General features: G+C 36.8%; 1 protein-coding gene across 9 annotated transcripts in view; it reads right to left on the reverse strand.

Moving 5' to 3' along the window:
* PRKAA2 (protein kinase AMP-activated catalytic subunit alpha 2) overlaps positions 1 to 13439 on the reverse strand; it is a 73673-nt gene that overhangs the window by 16648 nt on the left and 43586 nt on the right. For 7 of the 9 annotated variants that reach the window (XM_059052859.2, XM_067007046.1, XM_067007030.1 and 4 more), the window contains 4 exons: positions 6237 to 6330; positions 5513 to 5657; positions 4185 to 4272; positions 2564 to 2788 (listed from right to left, as the gene is read on the reverse strand). In XM_059052859.2, coding sequence (XP_058908842.1) covers positions 2564 to 2788; positions 4185 to 4272; positions 5513 to 5657; positions 6237 to 6330 — 552 coding nt within the window. The remainder of the gene's footprint in view (positions 1 to 2563; positions 2789 to 4184; positions 4273 to 5512; positions 5658 to 6236; positions 6331 to 13439) is intronic. The other 2 variants (XM_067007038.1, XM_067007062.1) reach the window with 1 other exon arrangement.

Genomic DNA, 13439 nt, shown 5'->3' on the forward strand with positions numbered 1-13439 from the left:
AAAACACTTTATATTGGGCTTCCCTGGTGGCGCAGTGGTTCAGAGTCTGCCTGCCGATGCAGGGGACACGGGTTCGTGCCCCGGTCCGGGAAGATCCCACATGCCGCGGAGCGGCTGGGCCCGTGAGCCATGGCTGCACTTTATTGATTAAAAAAAATGCAAACCATCATCTGACAACATAAGGTTCCCAGAAACCTTCAATTTGTAAAAAAAAAAAAAAAAAAAAACCACAAAGCATCTACACAGCACAGTAAAGCGAAGCACAATAAAACTAGGTGTGTCTGTAACTATAAGACAGAATGTGGTAACATGAGAGAAATATAACATATCATGGTATTTTGGAGAAAGGATGGATGTCATAGAACTGGTATGCCAAGCTGGATTAGTGGAAGTAGTAAAGGTTCTGAATCAGGCAATTTCTGAGCCCTACTTCTGCCTGCTTCTTATTAGCTGGGTAATTTTCACAAAATTTATTTAACAGATTTACTCGAAACTTAATTCATATCAAATGCACAATGCCTAGAACATATTAATACTTGGTCCCTAATTTAAAGGACCCTAAAATTTAATAGGGAGAAACAGATACATAAATCGAAACATAACCTTTCTAAGCTTCAGTTTCATGGTTTGTAAAATGAGAATAATAATAGTTACCTAATATGAATCAATGCAATAAAATATGTCAAGTACCTAGCAAAATGCCTGTTATATAATAATCGTTAATAATTAGTAACTCTGTTGAACCGTATTTTGTCAAATGAAGAACTCCCAAACATTAATAAACAGAATATGGATAAATAAAAAAGTGATGAGAACTATAAATTCAAGTTATTATTTTTAAGTACAGAGATGGTTGCCACTATTTTATACCACCTACATATGTGTAAATTAACTCATCCTAGTAGACTTTTATTTACATTTTTCTTCTAAAACTTGTAAATATAGACACCTGTTTTTTTTTCCTTGTTTGTTTGTTTGTTTTGTTTTGTTTTGTTTGTGTGGGGGGGGTACGCGGGCCTCTCACTGCTGTGGCCTCTCCCGCTGCGGAGCACAGGCTCCGGACGCGCAGGCCCAGTGGTCATGGCTCACGGGCCCAGCCGCTCCGCGGCATGCGGGACCTTCCCAGACCGGGGCACAAACCCGTGTCCCCTGCATCGGCAGGCGGACTCCCAACCACTGCACCACCAGGGAAGCCCAGACACCTGTTTTAATATAACAGAATCAGTACTTTTACTATTCTCAATGTATGTGCTGATATAAACAGGTGCAAGTATATATATATTAGCATACTTAATTTTTTTTCTAAGGAAAAGCCAATTAAGTGAACTATTTATTCTAAAGGACTATGAACACAAAAGAGGTTTTCCCTGCTAAGTCCATTTCCATAACTAAATCTGCTTCTAATTTACAATTTTACATTTTTATGTATGAGGCCTGGAACACTGAGAGAGGCTGGGGGAAGAAAACAGTACACGAATGCAACGGGAGTGCAAAAGAGATCAGCAGCAGTCACAAAAACAACGACCTCAGCCACCATTTAAATATTCCAAGAGTCATTTTCTGGCTTATGAAGACAAGGCAAAGTATTCTGGAAAGATGTCAAAAGAATGCGTCTGCAAATAAATACCTGATGAAATGTTAGGTAAGAACAAAAAACCCTCTAAGAAACATGACTGATAAATAAAAAGTAAAAGGCAATGAATCATCCTGACTTGCGTGTGCTATATAAAGGTCATATTCACAGTAACACCAGCAACTGCACTTTCCGAAGTTTCTCACATAACAAGAAATCCTTCTCAGCAAACCCACTAGCAGCTATTTTTGGATTCAAAATCTTAGCAAAACTTTTTATGGTTTATTTCATCAACCGTATGTAAAATATATAACTCTCACCCTGTTTTTTCCATTTGAAACCTATTCAAATACTTTCTGAGTGTATACTATATTTCTAGGCCTTCTAACACTGTATATACAAAGATGATAAGACACTCTCTCTACCCTTTTATAGTTACAAGAGAGGAGAAAGATACACTGAAAACAACTAGATACAGAATGAGAATGAAAGAATGAAAGCATGAACAAAATGTGGAAATCACAGAAGTGGAAGCAACTAAAACTGCTCAGGAGAATCAGAAGTGATTTCACAAGGAAGGCGATTAAGTGAGCAGAATTTTAAAGGATGAATGGAAATCTTTCAGGTCCAAAAATGCAGAAAAGGCATCAGAGGCAAAGGGAATAATATAAACAAAGACAGGAGGCATAAAATATGCACTATGTTTGAGGAACAAGGAAAAGTTCACTGTGGCTGAAGCTCTGGTATAAGGGGTACGGCGTTGAGCCTTTACTATGAAGGGCCTTGTATGCTTTGCTACCTAAAGTGAAAAGTTTGGGAACAATCTGAAATATTTAAAAGTTGAGTGACAGGATCAGCTTTATGTAATAAGGAAAGTAAAATTCGTATAAAATCAAGTGTTACAGTGCCTAACATAAAGCAGCCATTCAGGTAGTGGTACTAATATTAATACTAGAATGTGTACTTAATAGCAACAAAAAGACTATTCACCTTATGTCTTTGATAGTTGCTCGTTTCAGGGGGTCAACCTGCAGCATATGCATCAGGAGAGTGGCCACAGAACGATTGAGATATTCTGGGATATAAAAAACACCCCCTCGGATCTTCTTAAACAACGTAGGCACATGCTCATCATCAAATGGGAGGGTGCCACAGAGAAGAGCATACAAAATAACACCGCAGCTCCAGATATCAACTTCAGGACCTGCATACAATCTAGGGGAAAAGATGACAACACAAACCTGAAATGCAAGTTGTCACTTCCCATCTACGTGTACCCTGTTTCTATATGTACCTATATACACAGTATAGACTCTATATGTATTGCTTTCCAAGGTCTTTAGTGAAGTCCGTGGCCACTCCCCAACACTCAATGCTTGTTCCCCAGAAAGAACAAGTGATCTAACCAAATACTATTCAAATTTCCCAAGAGAAAACAGCGTTTTTATTTTTTTTGACACAAACTAAACTGAACTTACTAATTGACTAATTAAAAAATATAAAACTTTCTATGGTTGATTTTTGATAGAACCATCGAAGTGGATGACCATAAACTTGAAGAAAAGCAGTACTATATAGGGTATAGGCTAAACCTTCTTACTATAAAGCTACTAAAAGAAAGTGCATATATAATAGAATGTTTATGCCTGGCACATCTATTTTAAAGAACATTTGAAATAGTAAAGTACCTAACTAGTCCTACTGCAATCTCTTTCAGAGTATTCATGCTGTGAAATTCATCACATTATCCTGGGTACCTACTACTTTCATTCTAACCACTTGGTAGCCACTGGGACTAAGATTACCTTCATCCAGAAAACCTATGTCTAGAATGTTATTCCTTTTTCCTCTCACCTTTCTACATTATTAAGATTCCAGTGATAGCACATTACCAAACTCAAACCTAAGTCTGAGGTAACAAAGTAGATCTCTACAATTCCACTTTAAAAAATACACTCCACTTCAATAAAAATTGCTGTCCATTATTTAAATTGTTTGCTGTATAGTCCAAACTGCAATAATACCTCTTCTTTATTTTCTCTCATAGAATTCTGTAAACTTTTAAAATCAGACATTGGTCACCATAGAAGACTTGAATTTATCACTGCAATCTGTATAAACATTTAAAAAATGTACCAATGAGTAAGTTACATGAATAATTACACAGTCTTCTCTTATGCAGTTAACTTCATGAAATGACAATACTGTCCCCTCAGAAAACCTCATTCTTCTAAAGACAAAACATAAAAATAATACTCTGTATGCTTTATAAAAGAGTATACATAGAATTATTAAAGGACTGTGTCTGAGAAGTAAATTATGACACTAGCTTAAATGCAGCAAATGCTTGCTCTCCTAGCTGCAATTTTCTAAAATGAAATAAAGAAATCAAGATTTTTTCCAATTTTTAGTGGAAAAACTCCTTAAATACATTCATAACAAACTCTAAATCAAATGTTTTAAAAAATTGTTTAATATGAGTAATCTCTCTTGACAATATGTTTCTATTATGTTAAAAATCTTATCTTCCAAAGAGAATATATTATAGTTAAATGTTATCAGAATGAACAAAGCATTACAAAAAGCTTACTCTTCACTAATATATTATTACCTGCCTGAGATGACTTCAGGTGCTGCATAATTTGGGGAGCCACAACTAGTTCGCAGAAATTCACCATCTGACATCATATTAGATAATCCTGAAAATAAGAGTAATATGTTTACCTGGTGCTACATATGTGTAAAACTAAATATAGATCAATGCATAAGGAAAAACGTCAAGTCTGTAATGCCTCACGTATCGTAATGTTTATTTTAAAAAGCAGTAGAAAGCATTTGTTGGACTAGAAAGACTCCATGTCAGAGTGCTCATACATGACAAAAAAGCCAAAGCACACCATGCCTAAGATTGAAATTAAACTCCTTTTCTAAGTAAGAATGTTGATTCACTTCACAAATATGAGGTTATTCTAAATTATATGAACTTTTCCAAACATAAAAGCATCAAAATATTATTTACCCACTTCTGCAAATGAAAGAAAATAGAGACTACTATTACTTTTTTATACTCTGCTTTCAAAGGCATTTAAAAAAATCTCTAAGTAGAAATCAGATAGGCTCCAATTTATAAACATTATGTTCCAAAAGTTTTTAATTTGGAAAGCTTTAATTCAACATAGAAAAATATTCCATTGAACCAGAAATCTAGTTGAACTACAGCACTAAATGAGCTTTGTGATTTAGAGAAGGAAGAGAAATAGGAAAATGACTTTCCTGGCTTTTAGATTAAAGACAAGGTACAGACAAAAATTTTAAATAAGTAATGCTGAACTCTGATACCTTTTTGTCTCTTTATATAATCTCTCACTTTCTAATCCTTTCCTCTACTATGGCACCCTGTCCAGGTATGTTTATCCCACAAAGTGTTTGGTGCATAAAAATTACATTTTACTCTCTTATTTTACCACCAACAAAAACTCCTATTCTTCTACCAAGTCGTTGCATGTTACCCGTAGTCCACTGACATTCCTCCTCCATCAATTCCGAAGGACTACAACGCTCCAAAACTGCGTGCAAATTTTCATGTACCTCCATTTAAGTGCATTTATCAGGGAAAGTGCCCACACTTTCATTAGATTTTCACAGGAGTTTGTGGCCCTCACAAAAAAACAGTTAAGTCTCATTTCCTGAGGAAGCAATGCAGATTGAGTGGATTTACCTTGACGCAAGCCCTCAGAATGTCTCTAAAAATACTTGCATTTTTAAAAAGTGGTTTAAATGAATAGGGCAGAGCTAGTGTGCAGACTGTCCAACTAATCCCTTTTCACGGTATAGGATTTACATCAATGAAGTTGAGAGTTCTTAGTTCATTAAGAGTTGGTACTGACACACTTGCAAAGGCAGCTAGCACACTTCTAAAACAACCCTGGAGTTGCATACCAAAATCAGCTATCTTGGCATTCATGTGTGCATCCAATAGCACGTTCTCTGGTTTCAGGTCTCGATGAACGACCATATGCCTGTGACAGTAATCCACGGCAGACAGAATCTGCTGAAAGAGGCGCCTGGCTTCCATCTCTTCAACCTATCAGGTATCAAAGAAACTGCACTAAGAACATTTGGGACATCTACATAGCAAAAGTTTTAGTTTCATAATCAGCCTAAATATAACTGAGAATGCTAATTAGAACTGTGCTAGAATTCTCAACAAATGAGACAAACAAGCCAGAAACTTGCATTCAAACTCAACATGTCAATCAACAGGTTTTTCTTTGCTGCTAGGCAGTTCATTTTCAATTAATATTACTAAGTGTGCACAATGTTTCAGGGAATCAACAAGTAAAACTAATCTAAAACAGAACTTACGTGAAATTGCTAAGAAAAGGAAATAACTGAAGCTTCAACATGGTGTTACGGAACTGATTTTTCATTTTGAAAAGCACAGGCTTTTCACGTTGGCAATTAAGTGGAATATATTTCCTAAAATCGGTATTTCATAAGGTGTACTTTTTAAGGAAAAATATATCTAATACTCTGTATGTTTAGTTAGACATTATTACAGAAGCAACCCCAACTCTGAAGATACCTTTGTGGTTTGCTATTTCTCACTACTTTCTTCTTTTTTAGCTTAAGGGCTTATTGTACTAAACAGCATGTTACTCACCCGTCCATGTTTACAGATGTAGTCAAATAATTCACCACCAGACACATATTCCATTACCATAAAAAAATCTGTTGGAGTGCTGATCACCTGGTATCTTTATTGTAAATGAAAAAAATTAATAAAAAATGTTACTTTAACCAGAATCAACCTAGTACATCCATTCTTCCTATAAATTGATATTCCAGTATTCTACAATATTTTAAGATGGCAACAGATTATATAATGTTATCAAAATAATCACAGAGCTATAAACACGGAGCTTCACAAAACTCAATTACTTCCTAGGGCTTATAGACTTCCCTTCAGATCCTCCCTTTCATGTTTACAAAATTTAGGAAATCCTTCATTCCTCAACAACTAAATTAAGCATCAATTTTTCCATTTAAACAAAAATTCGCTTGTAGTCTATAGAGATGAGGTAGCTTATATTTAAACATAAGTGAAAAATATTCTTGGAAAGGTAAAATGATACCAAAAGGGATACAAATCAGCAAAATCTATAAAGTAGACAAATAATCCTTTCCTCAAAAAATGAAATGTAAAAAAAAGGGAGGGGAAGGTATAGAGTAAAAGCAAATCAAGAGACATATTGACCAATTATACCGTATAGACTTGTTTTCATTCCAGTTCAAACAAACCAACTTTAAAAACCATTTATGAAACGATCAAGAAAATCTGAATACTGACTGGATAGTTCATAATATTCTACTGAACTGTGCTTGTTTTATTAAAATAGAGCCTTTAAATTCCACAGTAGATACTGAAGAATTTACAGACTAAAAACATACTATTTGGGATTTGCTTCAAAATAATTTGGAGTGGGAGAAGTAGGAGGAAGCAGATAAAACAATACACTAATAACTGTTGAAGCTGAATGAAAGATAAATGAGGCTTCATCACTTTACTGTTGTATTCATTATGAAATTTCCATAATAAAAAATTAAATAGATGTATGTATTTATGTATATGTATGAAAAAATATATGTATGTTTTCTAGGCACTCAAAGCTGAGCACATAAAATAAAGCACCTTAGCTCTATTTGACAAAATAAAATTTTTCCTAAAAAACTACAACTTCCACATACACACACAATTGTACCAGAGTTTTGAAAACTTTAAAAACAAGTTAAATATAACATTGTTTTAAATGAAGGTTGCATTTAACACATATAAAAGAAAAATTGTTCTACTCTGCTTTATTTATAAAGAATTATTTATAATCTGGTTGAGCATGAGCAATATCTAATTTACACTGAGTTGCTATTTAAAGCCACTAAGTGTAGCTGGCAGTTCTGCATGGCTTAAAGGCACCGAGTGGAAGGCACAAGCAGGGGCTGAGAAGTGGCCCAGATGCCCCCCTGTAGGCAGTATACCTTGACACAGGATGTGCCAGAAGCAGGGGAACGTTTTGGTAATTAGTCCACCCAGATGGGGCAACTTTTACTATTAATGTGCAAAAAAGAGAGTATGTTCTAAATGGTGGTTCTGGTTACAAGTCTTCATTAAAGAGGAGGGAAAAAATGACCAGGAAGTTGGTGATATAACTATATGCTATATATTTTAAAAGAGGACATATCATGTATAAATTAAACACTTGCAGAAAGTAAAATATTAACACAACATTGTAAATCAAAAAAGTAAAGCTGTAGTATTGAAAATGATTACAGACTTTCAGAAGAAATATTTATAATAGCCATCGTCAGTCTTTGGGATGAAAAATGACAAGGTACCCCACTCCACAAAGAATAAACTAATATAACTGGCAAATAAGGTTGAGTCTACTTCAAATGAACTGCGAAAGGGGAATCTTCCCTGAGAACTCGAAAAAAAAAATGGTTCTAGAAAAGCAATCCTAACAGGCAGCAAACTCTAATTGAATAAAATGAATAGTGAGGAACAGGAGTGCCCACTGTGTCACGTCACTGTAGGCTGATCTGATTTAGTAACAGAATTCTCAGTCACTTTTCTGCTCTGTACATCTTCGGGGTAAAAGAGAAAAGTGATGCAATTCTAATAAATTTAGTTGCTGACTCCTCTGAGTACATTGCAGTCTTCAGTAAATATTGTTGGATCCAGAGGCTTGACCAGCTTTCAGTTTGATTTTAATTTTCTTCTTAAAGACTAGATGGTGGCAGGTGCTTCCAGTCACAGGTGTAGGATTATCTGTCTCTTTTTTGAGATATTAGCAGCCATTACTGATCACAGCGTAGATTTTATTAACTCACAATGAAATTTTAAATGCTGGCCAATTTCCATAGTCTAGTAATGAGCTATGGTCTAAAGGAAATGCTCCCTCAAAAACCCCACTGTCTCTGAAGTGCAGGCCACCAGATCACACTACCCAATACCTTTTCTTGTTACGGTCATCAACCAACTTCATTGTCAACTCCCTCTCATTTTGACTTAATGTCTCTTTCCCCACTGCTAATGCTGTCATCGTTCCAGGTGAACAAAATATCCATCTAGATGATCTGTCCAATACATGCCCTCTAATTTCCTTCACTCCTCAGTTCTAAATCTCTTTCCCTCTACCACACACAATGCCTCATTCCATGGTCATATACAGTCTAAGACTAATGCCTCCAATTATGCACTGGATTCCTTTGCCCCACCTACTAAAGGACTTGGTTTCTTGGTTTCTTGGTTTCTTCCTCCTCAGCCTCATCTGACTCAATATTCAGCAGTATAGGAACAGTTAATAATCTCTCTTTCTTCAAACACATTTTCCCCTTGGCTTCAAGATGCCAAATTCTCTTGGTTTTCCTCCAATCATTTTAACTGCTCACTTTCATTCTCCTTTGCTGGTTCCTCCTCATCTCCCAGACATCTTAACATCATACTGCCATAGAGATCAAACCCTAGTATTCTTATTTATTTATATGCACATCCTTGGTGACATCATCTAGTCTTTGGGCCTTAAAAGCCATCTATACGCTGATGACTTCCAAATTTATCTCTGGTTTATACCTCTCCCCTTAACTTCAGACTCACATATCAAATAACCTACTTGCATCTCTACTTGCATGCCTAATAAACATTTCAACTTCAAAAAAAAAAATCGAATTCTTGATACCTAACATCCCACTTCAAACTTGTTCCTCCTACAATCTTTTCCATTTCAATTAATGGCAACTCCATTTTTTTATTTGCCCACGCCAGCTAACCTTGGAGTCATCCTTGACTTCTCTCCTTTCACAGCCTGCATCTAATCTGTCAGCAAACGCTGTTCTCTATCTTGAAAATATATACAAAATATGCTTACTTCTCAACACCCTCCACACTATGCTCTATTCCAAGCCACCATCTCTTTTGCTCAGAATACTGTATTTGACCCCTGATTTCCCTGCTTCAGCGTAAGTCAGGTCACATCACACCTCCAGTCGAAACTTGCCAATGGCTTCTCTTTTACTCAGAGTTAAAAGCCAAAGCTCTTACAGTGGTCTAGTATATCCTACAAAATCTGGCTCTCCTTTATGTCTCTGACTACATCTCTTACTTCAATTCCCCCTAGATCACTCTCCTACTATGATCTACCTACTACTGCCTGTAGCAATTTCCACCTCAGAGCCTTTGTATGTGCTGTTCTCACCATCTGTTATTTCCCCCCTCCAGATATCTGCATGCATATTCCCTCTCCTCTTCACTGTCTAACATACAACATATTTTACTGACATAGCATTTACTGTCTATCTCTTCAACGTCACCCATAACACACACACACACACAATACACACACACACAAAATACACACACACACACACACACAAATATGAGCTTCATAATAGCAGCAATTTTGTTGTTGTCATCTTTTTGTTTGCTGGTGTATCCCCAGTACCTAAATGGTACCGTTTGTTGAATGAATGGATCAACAAGCTAACACTCTGGCCTTATTTTCCTCCATCTCCCTATACATACTCTGTGCATGAGACAAACCAGACTGTTCCCACCACACCATGTTCTTTACACTTTCATTCTTTTGCTTTGCTGTCCTCCTAGAAGCATCAGGACCTTGTTCACATGTTACTTCCTTATATATGCAATAAGTAATCCCTGAACACCTAGTATTGTACTAGGTGCTGGAGAGATAAAGATGGTATTGGACATCTCCACTTGGATATCTAATGGGATTCTCAACTTAACACAGCCAAAGCAGACCATTAATGTTCACCTGTATCCCAACATGGTTCTCCTCCATTTTTCGTATCTCAGAAAATGGTATCATTATCAACACCTAGTTTTTCAAGCCAAAACCCAAAATCCCAGTTGCTCAGGCAAAAAAAAAAGTGTGGGGAGGCTCCTCACTCTCTTTCTCTTCCTCAGTAATTTATTAGTTTTACCTCCAAAATATACATTGAATTGACAGATTTACCTCCAGCTAGACCCGTGTTGTCAGATACAACTTTCTTCAATGATGGAAATATTTTAAATCTTCTCTGTCCAATACGATAGCCACTAGCCGCATGTGGCTATTAAGTTCTTGAAATGTGGATACTGTGATCAGAGAACCAACATTTTTAATTCATTTAATTTAAATTTATGTCACATACGGCTAGTGGCTACTGTATTGGACAGCACAAATCTATACCACCACTTGGCTAAAGCCACCATTAATCTGTCAGCTGGACCATAGCAACAGCTTCCTAACTGGTCTCTCTGCTTCCACTTCTGCCTCTGTACCCGTTCCACACTACGGTCATATCATGTCACTCCCCCAGCTCTCTGAAAGCTTCCCATTTTGAATAGAATCCAAAATCAGCAAGGTCTTCAAGATTCTATGATATGTGGTCCATGTCTACTCTTTGACCTGATGAACTACCTCTCTTTCCATCATTCACTCCACTCCAGACATTATAGCAATCTTCTTTTTCCTATAATACTCGAACTTTGTTTCAACCTCAGCAACTCTGAGGTTGCTGGTCCCCTTGCTTTAAAAACACTCTGTCCCCAGATTTTCAAATGGCTAGATCTTTATCATCCTTTAGGTCTTAGCTCAAACTTTACCTCTCAGTGAAGCTTTCTTAACAACCGAATCTAAATTAGCACCTCCTCCTCCCTTGTCACACCCAAAGACAGCACCCTGTTTCACTCTCCTCATAGCACTTATCAGTGCCTAAAATAAATAAATGAATAAAATTTGTTTACTTAGTATCGAGAACTGCTAGATACCCCTAGAACATAAACTCCACAAGGGCAGAGACGCTGTCTTTCACCACTGTACCCTCAATGCCTTACCTATCAGATACTAGGTGCCCAATAAAAATTTGCTGAATAAAACAAAAAACAAACATAGCTTCTGCTCCTAAAGAATTCAGTCTCATGGCGATACTAATAAGAAAATGACCAATTACAGTATAATGCCCAGGACTTTGGAAAAGCTGAAATTCTGGGTGCTCCAGGACTGAGAGGATGAAACCTAACGCAGTGTTAGGACTAGGGCAAAGTAGTTTTTCTAGAGGTAGTTGCATTTAAAAGCTGATATTTAAAGGACAAGTTGGAATTGGAAGCCTAGAGGAAGGGAGATATAGGTAAAGTTTTCCAAGCAGAAGCAACAGTTGAAATATAGAAAGCAAGAGAAGATGGTGACCTGACAATAACAGCAGAGAGAAATGAACAGATTTAGGGGACACTCAAGATTAAGAGTGGCAGAACTTAATGATCAATTATATGTAAGGGGTGAGGGAAGAGGAATTAAATACGATGCCCAAGTTTTAGGCTTAGGAAGCTGTGTGAATGGTATTTTCATTCACGCACAAAAATATGTATATATGGGATAAAAAGTTCAACTTAGTTTCAGATGACTCTGTGACTCCAGAATGGAAACACCCAATAAATAGTTTGATAAATGTGTTCAGAATTCAGGAGCAATATAGATTTGTAAATTTTTAAGATAGAGATGACAAATGACACCGTGATCGTAGATAAGGTCACCCAAAAAGGGTTCACTAAGATTACTCTAGCTCAGAATGCTGAAATACATCAATATCTAATGGCCAGGCAGATAACAAGGGACCCATAAAAGAAAGTCTCAAGAAGAGGCAAGAATATAAAAAGAAAATCAGAAGACTGTGGTGCCATGGAAACCTTGAGACTACAACATTTCAAGGTGGTAGTGATGAATAATGTTAAAAGCTGTCCGTAGGTTGGATAAGATAAACATTTTGCTTTAAAAAAAAAAAAAAGCTTTTTTTTTTTTTTTTTTTTGCGGTACACGGGCCTCTCACTGTTGTGGCCTCTCCCATTGCGGAGCACAGGCTCCGGACGCGCAGGCTCAGCGGCCATGGCTCACGGGCCCAGCCGCTCCGCGGCATGTGGGATCTTCCTGGACCGGGGCACGAACCCGTGTCCCCTGCATCGGCAGGCAGACTCCCAACCACTGCGCCACCAGGGAAGCCCCCAAAAAAGCATTTTTAAGAGTTGGCAGGCAAAACCATCTCTACCAAATAAGAAAGTATTGATCCTTTGACCAGTTAAAATGAAGTTTCACTAAGAACGATGGGGGAATGAAAAACAAGGATAAAAGTCATTTCAACAAATAATAGTTCATGGGAAATTTTGGAGTTTCCTTTCAATCCTGTTTATTCCTTTTAATTTTCTCCCAGTGGGGATTTTTCAATTGGAATTAACAGAGAAATTGTGCAATATAGAACCTTCATTCTTAGTATTCAGTTTTCAAACTTTCTTGCTCACTCTAGAAGCCCATTCTGTAGCAAGGAAACTTTCCTTGGCAGTTAGTCCAAGACTGCAGAGAACAAACAAAACCACTAAAAGGATCAGGTCTCTCTCCCTGTTTGAATCACTAACACTGTTAGAGGCTATGTCAATAAGCTTGCTGTGTAGCAAGAATACATGAGTGCCTTTTTAAAAAAAATTCAGATCCGCAATTAAAGAGGAAATGTGGCAGAATGGATAAGCTGGAGGCTGGAAGCCAGAAGCTTTAAACATTAAATTCACCTCTGCCAAAATTACCTTCTGACCAATATTGAGAACATTCTATAACTCCTTCACAAAACAGCAAATAATTAAATAATTCTAAAACAGAATGATGTAGTAATCAAACCAAAATCAAACAATTATAAGTAATTATAAAAACGGAAGGAAGAAAACACTAGTAGTTATAACATCAAAAATCAGCTTCTAAATCCTCATGACAACTGCAACTGCTTATTGACAAAATCTGATTTGTGTTTATAGGAACAGAACAGG

The sequence above is a fragment of the Kogia breviceps genome, chromosome 1, assembly GCF_026419965.1.
Source record: "Kogia breviceps isolate mKogBre1 chromosome 1, mKogBre1 haplotype 1, whole genome shotgun sequence".
NCBI lineage: Eukaryota > Metazoa > Chordata > Mammalia > Artiodactyla > Physeteridae > Kogia > Kogia breviceps.